Source organism: Meleagris gallopavo, chromosome 5 (assembly GCF_905368555.1).
Source record: "Meleagris gallopavo chromosome 5, MGAL_WU_HG_1.1, whole genome shotgun sequence".
NCBI lineage: Eukaryota > Metazoa > Chordata > Aves > Galliformes > Phasianidae > Meleagris > Meleagris gallopavo.
Genome location: NC_139408.1, coordinates 26,079,293 through 26,100,948, shown reverse-complemented (window position 1 = coordinate 26,100,948; position 21,656 = coordinate 26,079,293). Strand labels below are relative to the sequence as shown.

The window sequence follows — 21,656 nt, the reverse complement described above, 5'->3', positions numbered from 1 at the left end:
AGCACCATTATGGAACTATGCCATCAGCCAGTCTTGTACTTCCTTTACTGATTCAGTCATTTTTTCCTATATTTTGAAAGATACCAAAGCAAGGACATTATAAGAATGATCTGTTGTTTCAGCATATCTTAAGGGTGTCTGTCCATCCTCACACTCAGAAGTCATGATCATGTCATTTCAGTCTCATTTTACTGCTAGCACTTTCAAGGTCACAACCATCCATGCTGCAAATTGTGATCACGTGGACTCTGAAGAGGACCAGAAAGTTCTACCAGGAACAGACCACTCAATACCTTTACGTCCATCATTCTAGGTTTTCCATGAGGCCACAAAGTGCAACTTTTCTGCTATTTTTTCCTGCAGCAGTGTTAATTTGCTCATCCTGCATTGCCAGCCATACATCCTTTAGTCCACACTATATAGTTTCTGTGCTTGGAACGCAAACAAGTAGTTAGTGTACTCTTCATGCTGTGATGCTATAATATGATGGAGAGTAAAGCAACAACAGCACAGTGACACAATGCTAGGCTGCAGCAAATGAGAGCAAACCCAAATGCAGCAACCATGGATGCAGAAACAAAAGAAGAAAAAATGCTTACTTTTGGAAGGCCGCCAGTAGGCAGGGATCAACAGCAAGGTACCCCTGCTTCCACTACTAACCCTTAAATGAGGTGTAGGAAGGGGAGGATCCTGGTTTTACCCCTTCTGGTCATTCAGGCACACTGCAGAGAGCTGAGCTCCCCCGGGTTGGCCCTGCCTTCCCACCAGGTGCTCAATCACTGTTTCAAGCTGTGACTTTGCATTTCTGCTATAGTACTTTCACACATAAAGATAATAAAAAGCAGGATAGGTCTCTCATTATGAGGTTATACTTGATGCAAGTCCAAATGTAGCTCCCTGTTCACATAAATGATATTGTGAAGGTGTCCCAACAGAAGAGCCTTCAAAAGGGATGCTGTTCAGTAAAACAGCACAGAAATTCCTTCCCAATGGATATTCTGCTGCTCATTAGCCACTCTGTCAACAGGGAGCAGTAACTCTTGTGCATCTGTCAACAAAACCTATCAGCCAAAAGGGCCTGTCTTTCAAAAAGGACAGTTCATAAACAGCAAGCATATCTCTGGTGGTATTATTCACATCAGATATGCCATTGCAGAAAATAATGAACCTTCACTCTTCTTAAAGCAGAAATGCATCCCCTTTGTCTTTTTACCCCCTCTCTCCTCCTTTGATTTTATGGAATCCCATTATACTTATTCACAGTGGCGATTCAGAAAGAAACTTCTATGGACAGTGTATTCTATTAATGTAAAAGTCAGTGGAGACTACCTAAACAAAACAGGACTCAGGTGAAGAACTGAGAAGGGAAACGCCTTAGTCACATGTCCTGAGTGCCACCACAGCACAGGATGGTCTGCTGCTTCCCTCCTGACTTCCAGCCTCCCAGTCAGAAGTCAACACCTTGCAACCATTCCCTCACTTTTACCAATTGAAATAAACTCTAAGAAACAGAGCTGCTATTTTTTTTTTTTAACCTAATTTTATTTATTTTTAAGGAGAGATCTAAAAAGAGAAGCTTAGCAAGCGCACCAAAGGGACATTAACTTTCAGAAGAGAGGTGCAAGACAAGCCGAGTCGCTGAACAACTGTAGCTCCGAGTTTGTCCACATACTGCCCTGGCCTACAGCCACTCAGCATGAGGCAGATAACTATAGTCACATGTTAGGTTCAAGTGTAATGAGTCCGGCCTTTCATCAAGCTATGATATGTAAACAGTATGTCTATAAAAAAATAAATATTTCTCTCCAATGCTCTTAGTAGCCTCAACAATCTTCTGTGATATATTAAAACAAACAGACAGGACCTTTGCTCCTTCTGGACCAGCTCATACTGCATGGGATACAATCACCAAGTGCCATTGGTGCTATCACATGAATGGCACTGGTAGAAAGGGGTCTCAGAACAAGACCCTCACTACTAAAGCCCTACATCAGAATCTTCAGAAAGGCACTGCAATTGTAAAAGATTTTTCATCAGTATGGTTGTGGGCCCTTGGTATTTGCCCTCCTTACACCACTGACTTGCGCATTTGTTGAACACGTATTTCAAAGGAGAGCTGTGTTTCTCTGACTTAGTTTGAAACCTCAGGCAGTACAGAGCGCATAGCTGGTAGTTCCTGAAGCAATGCTCTGCCCTCAATGAGTCACTATTGAATTGAAGCCCAAACTTGATGTTAATGGAACAGTGCACGAGTGCCCAAATCAGCTCTGATGTGGAGATCCTGACACAGAACGATTGCTGGAGATCCTATAGAATTTAACATTTGGGCAAAATATACATCAGGGACAGATCATACTTCACTACAACTCAGCAGAGAATTTGACCTCATGAAAACAGCAGAGCAACTTATTCCTGTGGGGAGTAGGAAGAGGAATGTGTGCTGATTTTGTAATACTCATGCTAGGCTGCAAGCTCTCCTGGGAAAGCACTCACCTTCTGTTCCATCCGCAAGAAAAACCTCACAGCACTACCAGATCTTTTTGCAGTGGGATGAGAAAGTTGAGGGTCTTTTATAGTAACTCTTTCAGTAAAAGGAATGTGATCAGCTCCAGAGTCACAGTCTTATCAGAAGGTTTTTTAACCTCCTGTTAACACAAGTAATACTGAAGTCACTTTAAAGAAGACACTAAGAGAAAAAAGAGCCAATGCTTCTGTTTGCTTACACTCCAATTTTGACTGTTCCTTATCTTTGGACATCCTTGTTTTTCACATCCTTCACACAGAACAGATGAGAAAAACGTTTTTAATTTTTCCTGTTTTTCAAATACAAGTATAAGTCAAGTGTAATGTCAGTCTTCCACTGAATTCAAGTTTTGCGCTGGTAGTCCCTTTAATTCCTCCAACTCACAGTATTTTTCCATCTTCTTCCTCCAAAATTTGTGCAGCCAGAAAGAGACAACATGTTTCCATGTGAAAATCACATAAATATTTCATAATGTACATACACTCTTGCTTGAATAAGTCCTATATAGGAAATCCATAATGAAATTGTACTTTATGGATAGTTCCACGAGTTAAAATAAACAACTTCATCTCAAACATTACATTTGGGGCGGTTACATGAAGCTAGCTAATTGTTTCAGACCTCAGTTCTTTAGAAAACGTCACTACAATTTTCTAACCAACCACCTTGGAAGCTCACTAGCAAATCAGATCGGACACAAGCTGCCTGGTTTGGCACAGCCAAGCTAAGATTCTACTTGCACACAGTTCTCCTCTGGGACAGCAAGAAAGCCCCAGTAGGCTCACTATTCCACCAGAGCTCTTTCACTATATTTTGGCTTTTCTATTCCTTTTTGCAGGCTGGAATGTGAAAGTGATAGAAAAGCGATAGAAATTTTTAGAAATCTATCATCCAAGTTGCTTCAATACTAGCAAAGGCTCAAGTTGCTTATTAAATTGGAACTTGCTTACGTTACTGTTTCAAAGACTTTTTTCTGATGTAGAGTGCATTAAGAATTTGTGTAACTGCTTCAGAATTTAACTTTTATTCTTTATACAAGTGGGGATAAGTAAGGAGTGAAGATGGAGTTATACTTCACCTGTTCAAAGTTAGAGTACCATCAGCTGGTGCATGTTTATATGTTGATGGTTATATTTTCCCTACCAGATTCATAGAGAGCTACAATGATCCTCCCACAAAAAAAGAAGTCACGTCCTTGTGGACTATGAAAAGCCTCAACTCCGGCATTAAGATCTGTACTATGGTTTTCTGTCGCTTTTATATAAAGAGACGTGGAAGGAAGAACCAAAAGGAAATATTTTGAGAGAATTTCACTAAACTGGCATTTTAACATAGTGGCTTGGGAATCTAAATCCAGTCAACAGTGGTGAGACATTGATGCCATGAGCACCTGTGCCACAGTGAGCATTTTTCAGGATCACATTTGTCCAGAACTCTCCTGAAGAGCATATCACCAAGGAAATTGATAGAATTATTGCTATGCACAAAGTCCCCCTCTAGCTTCAGCTGGAGTGGTTGCAGTACCACTGTAGCTGAGGTTACCTCCCAAGTCTTGTTGAAGGGGATTCCTAATTTGCATGAAGCAAGACAAGCTGTGTTAGCTTTAGTAGTTTAACTAGATGGTCAGAACTAAACCAACTGATTTTGCCTGAAATTAAAGCAGTTCCACACAAACTGCTCTGCTTGGGGTCTGAGGCAGCAGTAGTTTCTGGAAGTGGGAAGGGCATAAGCAACTTATAATTGCAGTGTCACACATCAGAGGATACCCATTTCCAAACACATTGCTTAAAACATGAACCTGTTTAATTCAATCTCTTCCTGTATGGCTTTATTTTGCTTTGGATGAGTAATATGTTGATTTATCTTAAATCAACTCCTTAACAATTTACTTCCTAACTGAAAGAATAAGGAAGATCCAGCTATCTCACACAATCAAGGACTGGTATTAGAGTAGAGGGGCATTGCTTACATTCCTGCTGGCAATGTTGGACAGGCATCAGGCAGGAGATTTAAGTCAGCATATCTGGAAATCCAGCACTAAGAACTAAATTCAGAGAGAGAAAACCTCCATGGCTACTATAAGCTTAATTTAAAGTGTGTTATCTCATTTATCCTAATGAAGACCTTGCTTTTGATGTGGAAAACATCTACAGAACTACAGGGCATGGGAGATTCTAATTAAAGTCTTTGATCCATTATTTGGTTTTCAGTGACAAATTTGTTTCTGGTATAACTCCAGTGAAGTCAGAGTTATGCCAAAGATGAACTCTGTAGGAAAATATTGTTAGAAGATAAAATCATTTTGAAGAAATTAAACAAAAAGATTTCACACAACGTAACTGTTAGGTATAATTTCTAAGAGGAAAAAAAGGAGGGTTGTAGAGAAATTGAAGTGGCAGCTGATTTCACAAAGAAAATCAAGTTACATGTTAAGACCTCAACACTTGTTTTGCAGAGTATCAAAGGTATTGTGCTTGTTATATTGGCCAAAAATAAGAAAGAACTGTAGCAGATTATGTATTTGACAACATGATTTCCTGGCTGTTGCAAAACAAAACACAACAACAAAACAGTTAAAAGAATGACTACTCATTGTTCAAAAGTGACACAAACAAATATATATATATATATCAAGCCCGTATTTTGCATCTGAGATCATTTCTGCATTGGCCATTCTCTTACCCTAGGCTCAGAGAAGTGCTGGAGTTTGTGACTGGCTCCCACTAAAACTTCTGCATAGCAGCACATCCCTGTCTGATTTAACTTTCTACTGCTGTGATACGTTTTGTTCAGTCGAAGTCCTAAGGCAGCAAGGGAAGCTGTTTCTCAGGTACAGGTGATTCTATAACACAGAGGTTCATGAATTCCCTATCAACCATACAATGCTTTCACTAGTATCCTTAGAGGACAGTGCATGGCAGAGGGACTCACAGCTGTAGGTTTCTGCCTGCAGTCTCCCTTCCCCACTATCCTCATGAACATTTGCTTCTGAGAGATCTGAGATTTCTGCATGGAATTGCTTTCCATCATCACTTCTCAGACTACAGCACAGTAAAAAAACTGAAGAACAGGTTTCTACCTCTACAGGAACTTCTCTAGGAGTGGTACAAAGGAGGATTTCTAACACAGAAAATGCAGGACAGGAGGATAGCTGCAGAAATTAAGGACTGATTAGACCATCTCTGATATGCACCTTCGTTGGCCTTAGCAAAAAATTGGAAAGTAGATTCTTTAAGGAATGCAAGACACTCACTGAGTGTTACTGTGTAAACATGAAACATTCTGCTTAAATACTTATTTTCTTGGTCAGCCTTGTCATCCAGGAAAACCATTCCTGGATAATATTCCTGTCCCAGTTTTTTTGTTGTTGTTGTTTATTTTTTTGGTTGTGGGTGGTTTTTGTTGTGTTTTTTTTTCTGTTTGCTTTTTTACCTGGAGTGACTGGCTAATTAAGGAGTGGTAGAGACTGGTGCAGAAGTGCCCTGTTCAAATATCAAAGAAACAGACACAGTAAGACAGATAGACCTTCAGTGCTAGCTGATCTCAGAGCAGCTCTCTCCCACACCACATCACTGTTGGCTTTCCACGTGACATGAAAGGGGCTGTTTTTCTTTTATCACCTCTCTAAACTAAGAGAACTGTGCAAGTTGCAAAGACTGAAACAGCAAAATTCAGGAGCAAGAGAAGAATCACATCTTAAAGAGAACCTTAAGCAAAGAAAGAAAAAGGAAGGAGAAAAAAAAAAGTAATTTCACACATAAAAAGGAATATTGACTTTGTTTAGCCAGTGACTTCAGTAATAATGAAATTAGTTTGTGATACCTACAAAATAAAATTGAATCCATTGTATCATTGCTCATCAGGCGCTATCAGAGTCTGATGCAACCTGAATGCACTGCTCCATATCTAACCAAGGATACGAGCACTTACTATCTAGCAAGCGATAGGCCCAGGGTCACAGAGCTCCTCACAAAATGCAGTCTGCTTTGCTCCCCACCTCCAGCTGCACAGAGTGCATCTTGCCTATTTTATTTTGGACATAATCACCACTCAGCACATCATTAGGGCTGCCTGGACCAAGCCCAATGCTCTCTACAAAACAACAGCAGGGATAGTCCAGGCCTTAAGGGTTCACCTGAGAGGCTGATGGGATATAGGAGACTGTACAGTGAACTATAATAAAAAAAAGCACATGGAATCGCTGTTCCTCTTGCCTCATAATACTGAGCTACGGCAAGTATTTGCTGAAGACCCTATGTAGGTCACCTCTGCGTGCCTATTTTCAAAATAAAACATCTGCCAATACAAAGGGTTTTAAGGATTTCTACCCTCATCCTGGCAAAGACATAAAGCTGATGAATAAAACATTCTGCAGGCTTCTGTTCTACCCCTTGCTGCAGCCACTGCATATCTGTTGTGTAGTGAAGCTATGACTTTCCACTGAGATTCTGACCATTGCTCGGGGGTTTCCTGTTTGTTTCTACAAAAAAAGAGAGTGTTTTTTTAATGCTTTCTTTTTATCACTTAAACTGGGCAAGGCTTTCAGAAGACTACATCTTCTCCTTGAGTTACTACATACACACAACACCATAGGTGGGCATGCCGTACTAAGGAGAAATGAATCAGAAGAAGTCTAATGTGAGGCATTTACAATCTAAATTAGGCACAGCACAGCGAGGCTGACAAAAACAGTGGCACAGGAGGACACATACCACAATAGTGAGAGCTCAGAGGATGTGTTCAGCGGGTGTCATGAGCTTAATGACTCTTTTTCTTGTGTCACTTCATTCCCCACTTCCCCCCCATTCATAATACTTAAATCTTTAGACAGTGAATGCAGTCTTCATCTCACTGAGGCAAAATGGCAGCATTTCAAATGACTTCAGTGGCGTCAGGATTTGGCTTCATATCTGGCATAAAAGACAAGGGTGGAGAACAGCAAAGGATGGCTAGCGTAAAAAGAGTGGGTTTTTTTTGAGTGGCTTGGAAGAAAGTTGACTAGCACAATGCAGAGCATCAGGGGAAGCGCCTTTATCCGATATAAGAAAACGCACAGAGACATCTATGGTAGGAGAATGCTGGAGCAACACAGTAAGCTGAATTAGGAGAGAAGCTGGCACAGCTAATAAAGCAAAGGTAATCAAATACTGGAGGTGACATTCGTTTCCAGATTTCACTAATATAAAGTCACTGACCTAATTATAAAGAGCAAACAGTATGGTCAGAAAAAAAAAAATAAAAAAAATCAAAAGGGTCAGGAGTGAGCAATTCAGTGCATTACAGACAGGGATGTGGTGTTTGAATCAGATAAGGATACTAAAAGCCAGCACAGGGAGAGGTGTGAGCAGCATATCCTGGTAGCCCAGTGGAAAGGAAGATAGTTTTTTAACAAACATCCTGTTGTATAATACAAGAGAAGGGGAGGCCTGAATGATAAGAAAAAGGGCACTAAAGAAGGTGCTAATAAGAAATCACAAATGGTGGTGTTTCAGCTCCTAAATTAAGACAGAAAACAAACCAAAAAAAAGTAAATAAAATAAATATCTGCTTATAAAGGTAAACATATGGTGGGTGGGTATCTGTAGGAATGCAAAATAATACAATTAACAGTAATGAAAGCAATTTTCCCCAAGTGGCAGGGAATTTCAGACGAGATTTTTGGGACAGATTAGAAGAAGAGGTAGAAGAGAACAGGAAAAAAAAAAAAGAAAAAAAAAAAAGCAGCAATTCTAATAGGACCTTAGAAGTCATAAACAAAAGATAACAATTAGCTGTGTGTTCTGTTCTCCAAAAAGATCATGGGGACTTTCCACAATACAGCAGAGGCACCAGGGAAGAGACCTCAGCTGCACCAAGAGTCTCCATGGGAATCGGCACCATCTGCTTCACTCGGCAAGGAGAGAGGGGGAAGGGCACAAGGTGGGCAGTGCAACGAGACACGGTAACCCCACATCACTGCCATGCAACCTGCTCACCGCTCAAAGAAGGTCAGAAGTGCCAGTAAGGAAACAGGCAAGCGAAGAATTTCCTCGAAGAAAGACCATCAGCTGCACATAAATACTAAAGAAAATATACACAATGGTGATAGAAAATAATGAAGGAGAATGATCCAAATTATTTCCTGGTGTATGCTGGCATGCCTCCAGCAAAGTCCATAAGGTGACCAAGATTTACAACAGTTTGAGGATCTGGTTCAGTGAGCTAATTTTCTCATATTGCTGCATTATGAATTTGGCAAAGTAAGTTCCCATTAAGGGTCCTGTCACCATTACTTTATTTGGAATCAGCAGCACTAACACAGAGATTCCCCAAGCAGCGTAGATATCATGTTTACACCAGAAAAGGAGAACCTGTAGAGGTCACGTTTTGTTTAATAGACTGAGGACAACTCTCCATACACAGAGCCAAACATTAGTCTTGCTTAGCTGAATAGTTCCAGGATTTCTGATGAGAGCAAGGCATTCCAAAATCCTGGCATTGCTCACCTGAGCAGTCTCATTGGCTTTAATAGTATTAGTCACATAAGTAAAATGTGCAGGATTTGTTCCTTAAAGCTGATCAAACACATGTTCAGCTAGAGGAACGTGTGTTCACCCTTAAGTTAGTTACTCTGGATACTATTTATATACAAATAGCAAGTAAGTAATTATAATGGTTATTTATCCGATACAGGGTCCCAGCTACCACATGGGAGTTTCAACATTCTTCCCTATTGAAAACCCAGCAGCTAAATATTTCTGTCTGCAGTTTTGAAAGGCTGCACTGTATTAGGAGTGTTCACATCTTGAACTAGACCAAGGAAAAGAAACGAAGTTATAAACCTGCAGAAGGATCTGAACATCTTTCTGTAATATCCAGTTAAAATGTACATTTTCTCCACCTACCTCAGGAGGCACAGTAGCCTGCACAAAACAGTCTGATTCTGCTTAATGCAAGTTATGGGGAAGGTCCAGAAAATCTAAGAAGTCAGGAAGAATTTTTTTTTTTTTCCACCCCTCAAAGATTGGTGGAACTGCACAAAATATCAGTCTGCTCATTCTTTGAATCTGAGACTAATCGAATACTGATTTTAACTAGATCTCAGTGTCAGAGAAGTCCTATATTCACAAAGACCAGGTCCAAACAATACACATAAGCACCTAAGCATGCACATCAGCTGCACAGCATATGGAATCCAGAGTGGAATTTTCCAGCACAGGAACACCTTTAAGTCACCAGTTTCCCATTCTAATTCCTGCCAATTATTTGACTGGATTTGTAATCTTCTACCTCTTTTCTTCGTTGGGAAGAACACTTTTCCAAGGCACAGTTCTACTCAAAAAATTCACAGCATTAACATGTTATCAGATCAAGGTAAATTTTAAGTACCACTCACCACCTTGCTCAAAAAGCTAACGTTGTAGAAAATCACATTTTCATGAAGATTTCTCCCCATATTTGATCACTGGATAAGTTTATTACATAAAGGTAAAATTTCATCACTCTCTCCAATGCAGATAGCACCATGTAATGCTGTGAAGTGTAATATGATGGAAAGTACAGCAATAGTAGCACAATGCTAGGCTGCAGCAAATGCAACAACCACAAACGCAGAAACAAAAGAAAAAAACTGCTTACCTTTGGAAGACCTCAGGTTGGCAGGGATCTCCAGCAAGATACCCTTGCATCCACTGCCAACCCTTAAATGAGGTCTGAGAAGGGGTGGATCTGGTCACTCAGGCATACTGCATGCAGCTGAGCTCCTCTGGGTTGACTGTGCCTTCCCACCAGGTGCTCCATCAACTGGTTCAGGTTGTGACTCAGCATTTCTGCTATACATCATTACACAAAGGAGCAGAGTACGGAATATACTTAGACCAAACAATTTTATAAGTCAAATAAATAAAAGTATATGTAAACAATGGGCTTCAATGTATCTTCTTGTCATGTCTCTTCCCCACTATGAATTTGAAAAACATAATGCTAAGTGATTTTTTCAAATTCTACAATTCTATCCAATTCTACAAGTCAGATTTTTGAATTCTAAATCCAACTACCAATGTGCAGAAGGGTTGAAGAAAACATCGTGGCCATAGGTCAAAGGAGTACTCTGAAACACTGGATTGCTGCAGGGAGAGCACCAGAAGTCAAGGGTAGCAATAAGAAGTAATGAAAGTGGAGTGCCTGCTATGCCAGTCAGCGTGTCTACACAGAGATTGCTCCTACAGCCACAGACAGTGCTCTTAAGATTGAGTTTTCTCTCTGGCATTGAAACACGTATTCTCTGAGGGAAATACAACAGGATACAAACGTAAGATGTGCCGAAATCAGCCAAGGGATCTACAGAATGGTTCACATGCCAAAAAAACCTAATGCTAGAAACCAAGTTAACAAGGGAAGGCCCTGGGGCAGAGTCAGGAAATTGAAGCATACCAACTCTTTTTCTCTCTGCTACTTCATATCTTATACAAAACAAAGGGCATCAACTTAAAAGACAAATGAAAAGACAGGTGACACTGGTCATTTGACTAACCAGAGAACAAAACTGTGCCAGTAGTCAAGTTTTGGGTTACTCCAAAACACTTCAGAAGCAGTTATGAAATCATGCTAAACTTAAATAAATGCTAAAAGGAAACTTGGGGCGGGCCCCAGTTTTCAAGGCTGGCCTCAGTCTCTGCAGGAGGGAGAACCCAAGCACTTCTAACGGAGCAAGATAGCAGTGCTACAATTCTAGGCTATCTTTAGCTCCAGCAAGCTGAGAACTATTTGCTGGTTATCAAAATAGTGCATGCATAAATGAGAGAAACAGGATGTGGCAAAACGACCAGAATCATTTAAATTTTATTCTGAATCAAGACTCTGCCAGTCTCCATACCGTATATGGAACATTTCCCCTGCAGGTGCAAGAAGTTTCTGTAGGATTTGCTCTTGCATGTAGCATCCCACAGACTAATATTTTAATAGATGCAACGGTTGATTAGTTGATTTTTTTCCGGTGTGGGGGGTAGGGAAGAGAGAAGGAAGAAGAAGTGGAGAAAAGATACGTAAACTACAGGTTGGGGGGAAGGGATGTTCTTTCCCTCTCAGAGGCCCAGCTGTACAAACCATATGTGGTAATATAACAAACCACCTGGTCAAAACATAAGCAAGTTAAAGAATGTAAGGGAGAAAGGCATGAATTATTTCACTGGGGAGTAGTCTATTCTCAAAGAGAGAAGGGAGAATTGATTTTCATGACAGGAGATAAAGCTCAGCAGATAAAACTGGATACTGCTTGGTCTGCCAACAGAAAACACAAACAGCAACCTAGCTGAAGGAGGAAGGGAGCAGGCCCTGACAGCCGCCAGGCAGGTGCCATTCCAACAGCAGTATGAAGAAGTCCAAATGGCCGCTGAGGTGCACAGAAGTATTACTTGTTTGATATGAACAGTCCCTGTTGCAGTCTCCACAGTGGGCCTCATCTTCAACAGCTGCTCTGAACTAAGTTGCATATAATGGAGTTTGTATGTTTCTAAGAGAACTTCTTAACTGGAAAAGGAGGTTAACAGTTTGTGTTCACATATGAAAAAGGAAGAGCTGCCTTGAAAACATTTATAGGTCCTTCCTCTGTCCTTGAGGCGCACCTAAATGCTTTACTTCTGAAAAGCTACTATCAGCCCAAACCACCTGATGAAGATTTAACTGATTCGTTGATTCATAAACGATTTAGCTGAAGGCAGAACTCTGCCAACTGGAGATTCCCTATAAACTCCTGTCCCTCAGTTCTCAATCTAGTTTGGAAGTAGGCCTATCACAAATGTTATGAAGCATCCCATGGATTAATGCACCCATTCTGATGGTTTTTGAATAAAACATCAGAATCTAAGCAAGAGATCCCTAACTATAGAGAAGACTGGAATGAATGGGGAGAAGGAAGAAGAGGATAAATGCTGCTGTTCCTCATTTGCCTGATCACGAGTCAGAATGGTTTATAGTGTCAGACTCAGGTAAGCTGTCAATTCAAGGGATGACCTTTTGTTAGCCACTCATCCTCCTTGCATTTTTATTTATCCGTCATAAAGTTGGGCAAAAGCAGGCACCTTTCCTGGAGAAAAAAAAAAAAAAAAAAAAAAAAAAAAACCTAGCCTCTGAGCCAGATGAATAAATTATGGAAAGAGAAAAACATTCTATCAAACAAAAAAATGCCTCACTTTATTCCAGTTTGAGATAGCTTGTCATCATCACAGGAAATAAAAAAAGTCCAGCTAATAAAGTCTGCATGAATCACGTTCTCTTTGGAACTTCATGGAACTCTGTAAGCAAGAGTTCATTTCCATGTGCCTGTTGCATAGACAGCCAGTTGCACTGGGTCTGTATCACAAGCAGGGACCTGAGACCATCATGCTTGTATTAAGATTCTTAGAAGCTGCCACTAGTTCTTGACTCATTTACAGTATCTTACCAGTTCTTACGGTTTGATTTTACATTTAGTGCAATGTGGTGTTCTTCATCAAAGTTCTGCTCCAGAGCCACATGATTTACAAACTGTAGCCTTCATAAGTATAAAAGTGTTTCTAACTCTTGAATTTGCAGAGAATACTTTGGGTTTGTACTATACGGGCTATAAACCTAAAAGACAGACATTCAAAAAGACGCTATTAAAAAAATTAAATCACAGTTCTTGACCTTCCTCTGGAGATGAAAAGCATCTGCCTATGACACAGTTTTCAAAATTAGCAATATTACAGCTACAGTTAAAAGTTCCCCTATACGTGGGGCAAAGCAGCAGTAGTCATAGCCATGTAGTATAGGCTTCTGTTTTGTTCAGCCCAACAAACTAAATAAGAACTTCTTGGACTCCCATCTCTTATTAAATATTACTGGGAAATGATTTTCCCACTTATGGTGTTCTGGAAGAGATTTGCTGTCATCTTCCACAACAGCACAAAAACTTAAAATTTCAAAAATGTGCATAAGCTGACAATCCATTAAAAAAAAAAAAATTGTCTTTGAGTACAGTGCTTCACTTTGATTTTAACCTTTGGGGTCTTTTGAATTAAGTCATTTTCATGTAAAAGGAAAGAAACTAAAAACTACTGAAATTGAATAAAGCTACCTGTTCCATTGTTTTTCTGGAAAACACTATCAATTCTTTCATTTAGAAAATTAATCAAAAATCAACTGAGTTCTATGAACTGGATTGATTTTGATGATTTGGTATAGTTCACCCCAAAACAATTGGTCAAAAAATTCCCTGGTCTTCTCTAGTTTCCAAATCACTGCCCCATGCTGCCTCTACTCAACTCACAAGTTGTTCTCATAGCATTCTGCTTTTAAGCAACAACTTAAGCAGGGTTCAAAATAACTCTTCAATTAGGAGGGACTGCATTTATATGTATCTCAGACATTCTGATTACAGACACATGACTATCTAAAAATTACAGTTCAAAAATGTTCCATTGAGAGCTTGCATTTTCCCTTCAAGGTGTTAGAATCAAGAAAATACAGAACACATGGGAAATCCAGAGAAGGAAAAAGCTGCCCAACTAAAAGACTCAACCTTTAACCACACTTTTTCAGTTCTTTTTACTTCTCATCTTTCTCTCCTGTAATGCCACTGAACTGATGCACAGTCTATGTATCTTTGTTAAACATCTATCATAAAGCTAGAGTTAAAATCCATCTTCACCTTTCTCCACACAGCTCTCCTTGACAGTCATTTGCTCTTACATGTATGGTGTGGATGGCATTTGTGAAGTACGGGGGGGGAAGCATTTCAAATCAGTTTCCTGTGAACAAGCAGCCATGGTGTTTCACTAGAAACACCAGAGAATTACCTCCTTTGGAGAAAAGCCATAGGCTTAAAGGTGTTGTGGAGCACAAAGTATCTTCTCGCTTCTTTGAATGAATGATGGTTCTTTGATCTTTTTAGACAAGATGAGGGAGTCTTGTAAGATCTTGCCTGTAAACACACTGTAGAAAAAGGAAGACCTTGTAGCCACCAAAACAGAAGAAAGTGTGATTATTTTCTTCCTTCATCACCCACTCCTTTCCTAAATTTAATAGGTCAGTAAACAGCAAATCCCACGGAAGCAAGTCATTTACCACTAGCAGAAGACTTCTCCTCCACCTCCTAAATCTAAAAACTAATTTTTAAACCCACTATAGGTGAGGTGCTCTCAGCAGACTGTACCCGAGTCAACTGCACGCATACATGCGCATGAACAGAAGTAATCTCTAGTAATCATGATGCATACATGATAATTACAATTTGTCCCAGTAAGTCCTTTTAAGGCTTTTTACAAGCACTCATCATGTAACCTTTATAATACTTCTTATTGTTCTCCTTATATAGGAAGTGAAAAAGAGTTGCTGAGTAGTTAAACAACCTGTCCAAGGACGCTAAGGAAACAACAAATAAATGTAGGGTGCTTTGACTCATTGTGCCTGAAATCTAACTGCCAGGCATGATTCTCATGCTTGTTTCTCCAGGCAGCTTGCAGAATTCATTAACGTTTTCAGGAAACACATGATCTGAGTTGTCAAAAGGATTTTCCTGCCCAGCTTGACTAGACAGACAAGAAGAAGGAGACTCTTCTTTTATGTGCTGATATCTCAGCCTCAATTTTCCTGTCCTAATGGTATTCTCAGAGTTCAAGAAGAAAGACAGGTTGCTAAGCTTTCTAGAGCCTCAGCCTAGCAAAGAAGTATCCTCTTACAGCTTCAGGTGTTCAGTGATAAGTGGAAAGTCTCACATTATCTACCTTTACTAAGTGTCAGGTGAGAGGGTCAGAGGTTATGTTTCAGTTTAAAAGCCTTGTCTTCACAGAAAATGAGAACAGTTAGGCAACATGTTCAACAAGTGACTTAGAGGAGGGTGAAGAGAGGTGTGGTAAAGGCTTCATAAAGTTCTTTTCAAATTAAGAGTTCCTGACAGAAATGCAACCATTATCACTGCATTGCTACCTACAGTGTGTCCAGCTCAACCACTATTGCTCTGTAGCTGTACCTTTTTTTCTGGTATTATGTTTTTCTTAGATTATTACTTTTTATTTCTCCATACAGTACAGTTTTTCCAAGAAAAAAATGTTTCAGACTCAAGTCTCAGCACTTCGGAACAAATGATCAGAAATGAGAAATACAGCATTCTATCTCACACAAAACCTACTGCTTCCAGCATGCACTTAGAGTAGCTCTATTGACACAGCTTACTGCCAATAAATCCACAAAAGTGAAGTCTACAGTTCTGAGCAATGAAAATCTAACAAAGTTAAACATACTGCATGTGTTCCTTATTCTAAGGAAAAGGGTGTTACGTGATTAATACTAGTCTGTTCCGAAAATGTAAGACTTGCAAGAACTCCATTATTTTCTACTTAGTGTTCCCATTAAATCTCTCTCAAGAGTCTATTACAAATTTCCCAAACTAAACACATGTGGCATAGACAGCTTTCACTTACCTTACTCAAAAGAACAGCTTAGGAAAGAAATTACCTCTTGAGAATGTGTGTTTCATACACTATAAGCCATGGTCACTGGAGGCAACTTGGGTTATAATAAACGCTGGTGTCCTCTAGAAAGGAATTATGAGGATCTTCCCTGACCTATGCCCACCACATCCATGAACTGTAAGAGAGTCACACTTAAGCAACTCTTTCAACTCTTTCAATGGAAAGGAGAGAGAAGGGGCAAAGACTGAGCTAACTTCCTTTAATATTAGTAGGAATTACTCATGCCATGTGAAAGAGCTTCCTTATTTACAGCCATGGACAGCTGAAGGAAGCCCTTCACATTGCTAGTTCCAGGACATGTCTGTCAGCAAGCCTTGCCATCAAGCTCTTGTGTTGTTTAAAATGTGTGCTGCAAAGAACCTGGCTCCATCCCCCTGATGACTTCTTCACAAGTATCAGAAGGCTTCTCTTCATTTTCCCCCAAAGCTGTCTCTTCCCCAGGCTGAATATGTCCAGTTTTTTTCTCATCTAATGACATTAAAAAAATGTTTTGAGAAACCAGTCTGAAGTTATTTTTATTGTTTCTTCCATTCAGTATTATGTAAAAGAAACTGAAGAGACAAACCATCAATAGTACCACTTTCAAACTACCATAAGCTTCAGTATATCCTAGGTTACATGTGACAGGGGAGCAGCTGCCTATAACAAAGAGCTGGATGAAATTATGCAGGTAGATGTCATGTATTGAGAACACGTGAGCTCTTACAGACCTGTATCTCCAAGAAGACCGACAGCTGTGAGGAACTGTAATAAACACACACAATATATATATTTTTTTATATATTAAAAATATATTAATATTATATAAATAATGTCCAGACAGGCATGTTTTGTCATGCTTAACACAAGCACAAAAGCCAGCAACTCCCAATTGTTATTTAAATCTTTCTAAAATCCCAAGCTTGTGACTTCATCCCTCTCTCCCTTTCAGTTCTCTAATTTTAAAAATGGGAATAACATCATTTGGACCCATCAAAGGAATTTCCTGTATTAGAACTGGTGCACTGCTTTGAAGATGTGAGCTGTTATTCTGTGTACCTTAATTCAAGGCATGGAGAGTGGACAGTGAGGTGTATCATAATTGCACACCTTCCTGAGTATTTCTGCACTACACACACAGCCACACGGTAATGATTAAGCATGCAAAATCCTGACCAGCGTGCACTGGATTCAGTATAAAGCCTGGTAAGTCTCTTCACTGGCTCCAGAAAATTCCTCAGCACAGTTATTTCAAATAGAACTCCTTTCATGAAACTTTTCTCCCACTCACAGCTTCAGTGCATGTCCTGAAACTCCGAGCAGTATTTAAGCTAACGCTGTAAGACAGACAAGTCTGTAATGACCAGAAGCACATATAGAGCATGCTGTGGTTCCTTTCTAAGGAGGTACGTTAGGCCAGGGGCAGCAGAGGCAGGAATCTGCAGCACATCATGCAGAACCATCCTGTCCTTCAGCAAAACGTCCACTGCCAGTTTTGGAGCCCTCTCCTGAGCAAAGGACAGAACAAGACAGGGTGGTAAAGTCAGCTACAAACTTCTGCAAGAAACTGTGTAGCGTTCTCTTGTATGCTTTTTGGGCAGAACAGACAAGCACCACTACAGTCTGTAACTGGATAGGTATGCCCTTATGACAGTGCAACACCTACGGCAAATGCTGACCTTCTATAAAAGTTTTCCTGCCAATGAACTACTTTTATTCTCCACCCTTGAAGGCGAACAGTGTGAGGCCCATGTTCTGCTTCTATGCACCTGTGAATTCTGGGCTGGGCTTTTGTATTCTTTTGTCTCATATCTATGATGTGAAAGAAAAGAGTATGTTTACTACTCACTGTTGCAAAAATAAGAAAGCAAGAATGAAACAGTCATTCAGGACAACATGAAGGGTTGATTCTTAAGCCTATATTTTATGTGCCAGTAGAGCCTGAGGCTAGTCTAAGCCCTCAGCACACCTTGTGGTGTTGTTAACACCTGATCAAAACATTTCAGGTTTCAAGCTGAAAGATTTTACATGCTTTCTTTGCAAGCAAACCACCACATAGCAAAAAACAACAGAGGTTGAGGCTCAGTTAACAAGTCCTCATTTATACTGTTCAATTCAGAAAAGAAAAGAAAAAAAAAAAGAAGAAACTACTCAAATTACTGTAGCACAGACAGATGGACAGTAAAGGTGGGAAACTGCTGCATTTGGTGATGTCATATGTTGAGAGCTGTTGTGGAACAGTTATGACTAAGTCCTTTCAGGTCACGCAAAAGCTGCAAGAACTTCTCCTATGTTCTGTCAGAGGAGAGCAAGGAGAGAGAAGAGGTGCTCAGGTCAGTTTAACCACTGGCATGTAGGCAGGCTCAGAGGGATTTACCCTCACAGGCTTCCCCTGGGGGCCTCTTTGCCAAATATAGTGGGAGCAGAATCCATTCCGTACCCACAAGCAATGTATTCACAAGTAATGGGATTACGTTTCTCAGACTCTACAGATTTCAAGAGAAGGTAGTAGAGGGGGGGGGACCAACACTGGAGAGGGAATTTCTTGAAGCAAACAGCGCCTCCGATGGCAATACTGGGTCTCTTCAGGCTGTGTGGTTGGGTTGTCCTGATAAAGTTTCCACTGTAGATTCTTAGAAGATGCAGAAAATCCAGCTTTGAAAGATGTTGCCAGAATAGGATTCTGAATAAGGCAGATAAGAGGTCTGATCTGGCATGACAAATCCTGCTTAGCAAGCCAAGGGTTAAGTCTATGAGCCAGAGGAAAAGGATCCTTGCTTCTGCTTCCTCCCAGAACAGTAACCCACAAACTTCAAGGTGACAGTTGTGCAATTCTTTCTGCACTGCAACGCGCTGATGTAGAGGCATCACTGACACTGCCTCCCGCCCTTTCCAGCAAGGCTACTGCCACCTCATTTCCCATCTCCACGCTGCAGTGGAAGGAGATTGGAGAGAAAGGGATTTCCATTAGCAGAGGGAGGAAGAGTTATTAGATCCCCAAAGTGGTGTAGCTTCTAAAAACCCCAACACAGCAAGGGGTCTCCATATCATGCCTCTCCTCAAGATCAGAAACACAACTGTCACCAATTTTGGCATTTACAGCTGAGGCTGTATTTGCCTTCTCCTTGCCCTGAGTGCCCTCTCTCTACAATCCCTCCCAAATTCCCCCTTACCACTTTTTCACCTTATGCTGGAAAGTAGGCCTTGCTGATTTCTTGTAGGCTTGAGTCCTCTCCCACCATGATGCCCAAGGATGTCACACCAGGCCCCACAAGCTCCTCTCTCCTCCAAGGAGCTCCACAGGTAACCAGCTGCTCTCATAAGTCTCATTTGCCTTTGGGTGCCCATCCTGCTGTTTAGCAGTGACCATGACCAGCTCTAATTGACAGCTGCAAGCTCTTTGGGTCAGAGACAGCACAGTTAGTGCAGTGAGTTGACAGTCTACTGGAAGCTACTTAGAATACTGATTTCCAGTTAATCGTATTTTGTATAAATACTCTAAGAAATGTCTTTCATTTGTGTTACACTCTCTCTTTCTTCATTTCCCTTCTGCTCCACAAAAATCTCGCTTCCTACTTTACTACGCCTCTACCATGTTTCCTATTGATTCCCTACATAATTACAGGGAAACTACAATTATAGCAAAGAAAGAAACTGTATACATCCTCTTCTGTCCCATAGGAATACAAGTTTCTTCAAATTAAAATGCTACAAACCTTTAGGATCAGACAACTTTGTATCTGCACTCCTTTCCTCTGACTTGCTTTCAAAGTGAAGCAACTTACACGTGTATGCACACATTCACACATTTTCTTTACAATTCTCTGTCAATTCTGACCTCTTAGTGTGCTTCATCAATGGTAACTCATCACTTCACTTTGATAGGTGGCTTGCTCAGCATCCCCCATCTCACTTTGGCCTTTCCAGAAGTTAAAGAAATAGAATATCTATTAATAATATCCTAACTATTTATATTTTCTTCCACTAAAAATATGATCAATTCAGCAAAAAGTGACATTGAGTTTGGACGACTGGCAAGTCACTCTGGTAGAATGTCTCTGGGCCCCTTAAAAATAAGGATTAAACTAAAGTTAACACTTTGACAGTGTTATCAACTACCTCAAAACTGCCAGAAGACAGTTTAAAGATTTTCTATACCTTTCAGGTGTCCGCAGCTAAAACTAGAACCAAGATTACATACAGAGGAAGGCACAAAATGAAACTAAAGTACAATACTCCCATAGGCTGAAATATCAATATTGAATTGGAAATTTTCTATTTTAGTATATTTATTACATTTTCAAAGACACTCCAAGTTTTCAATACACCTCTCAGTACTTAGCTCAAAAAGTGGCATATTTTAAACTAGACTGGGTGCTTTCTTGTCCACATGGTAGTGTTTTTTAAATCAGTTACAGTACCTCAAAACTTGATACCTTTGGCTACTGGGCAGACAGAGAAGCAGTGCAATGTACGCAGGTGACCAAAAGTAGCCAGGTTAAGAAAGCAAGCCTGTGACAGGACCACTGCTGAGCATCATCACTATAGCCCAAGCTGGGCTGAGTGCCCTTTGCCCAGAGTACCTGTTTGCACTGTATAGAATAACTGTTTGCTAAGCTGTGTTTAGGTATTACTTTACACTTATGCAAAGAACAAAAGGGCATGGTGGCCTTCACACGGAGCTTCGAGGTAAACTACGTATATAGAATCAAGACAGACAGCTGTTGTTCAAATAATCGTTTTTACCCAAATCAGAAAGTGTCTATAACCAGCACACAAGAAGCTTAGAGTATCAGTGGAAACAAATTTCAAGATGAACTGCATGAATGAAATAAAACCTGTGCGTGAGGGCGTTGCACTAAATCTGGGAAACTTCCTGTTGCAGTCTTAGATGCGGAGCACTGGCAGAATTCACTTGAGCTTTATCTCCAGGCAGGCAGGACTTACTGGGGGAGAAGAATGGCATTTAAGGGCTTCCAGTTAACATTGCTCCCTGTGGCATCGGCTCCACGCCACATGTCTCAGTGTGGCTCTGCAGATCACCCCTCCAGACAGTCCTGTCAGGTAGATGCCATTTCTCCTTCTATTACAAGCCTCTCCTCTCAGTCCACACATTTATTCCTAGCAGATGCCTGCAGTTGTCCTGCGGACCTACCAGGGAGTATTGGAAAAACACAATAATATAACGAAGCAATCACACTGTTTTTGCCTTCACATTTAGGATGGAGACTTGCTTTCATATTGTGACCACTCTGATGCCCTATGGAATTATTCCACGTGTCAATACTGACCAGACATATTAATAGGAGCTGCTCATTTCCTTTGCTGCAGGAAGGTTTTCCACAGGAACCACATAATACTAGCTATTTAATATGAAATGTGTCAGGAAATTTGTTAGTGAAACTCAGAGACAACTTGCACAAAATTGGGTCCTCTTCCACACTTCCGGACTGATAACAGCTTTGAAGCGGGGAACCGATAAAATCCCAGCACCCAAATCCACATAGCAAAAGCAATCAGGTAGGTCTTCTTGATTGTGCTGCCAAACTTTGTGTTTTACCTCCAAAGTGCCCTCAAAAACGTGATTGATGTTTAAAGATTCAAATTATGATATATAAAAGCAGCACCCTGGAGCTTCCTGCTGACTACTGAGAGGTGTTTTAAAACCTTGCTAAGAGACTAAG

At 40.5% G+C, this 21,656-nt stretch overlaps 1 protein-coding gene across 15 annotated transcripts in view; it reads right to left on the bottom strand.

Moving 5' to 3' along the window:
* DPF3 (double PHD fingers 3) overlaps nucleotides 1-21,656 on the bottom strand; it is a 179,927-nt gene that overhangs the window by 116,745 nt on the left and 41,526 nt on the right. For 2 of the 15 annotated variants that reach the window (XR_014883528.1, XM_085224904.1), the window contains exon 1: nucleotides 10,142-10,300. The exons of 7 other annotated variants lie outside the window; for them this stretch is intronic. Coding sequence is in view for 7 of the 8 variants with exons in the window: in XM_085224904.1 (XP_085081030.1) it covers nucleotides 10,142-10,191 (50 nt within the window). In the remaining variant the exon portion in view is untranslated. Of the gene's footprint in view, nucleotides 1-10,141; nucleotides 10,312-21,656 lie in introns of those variants that run through there. 6 more of the 15 variants (XM_085224898.1, XM_085224905.1, XM_085224895.1 and 3 more) reach the window with 4 other exon arrangements.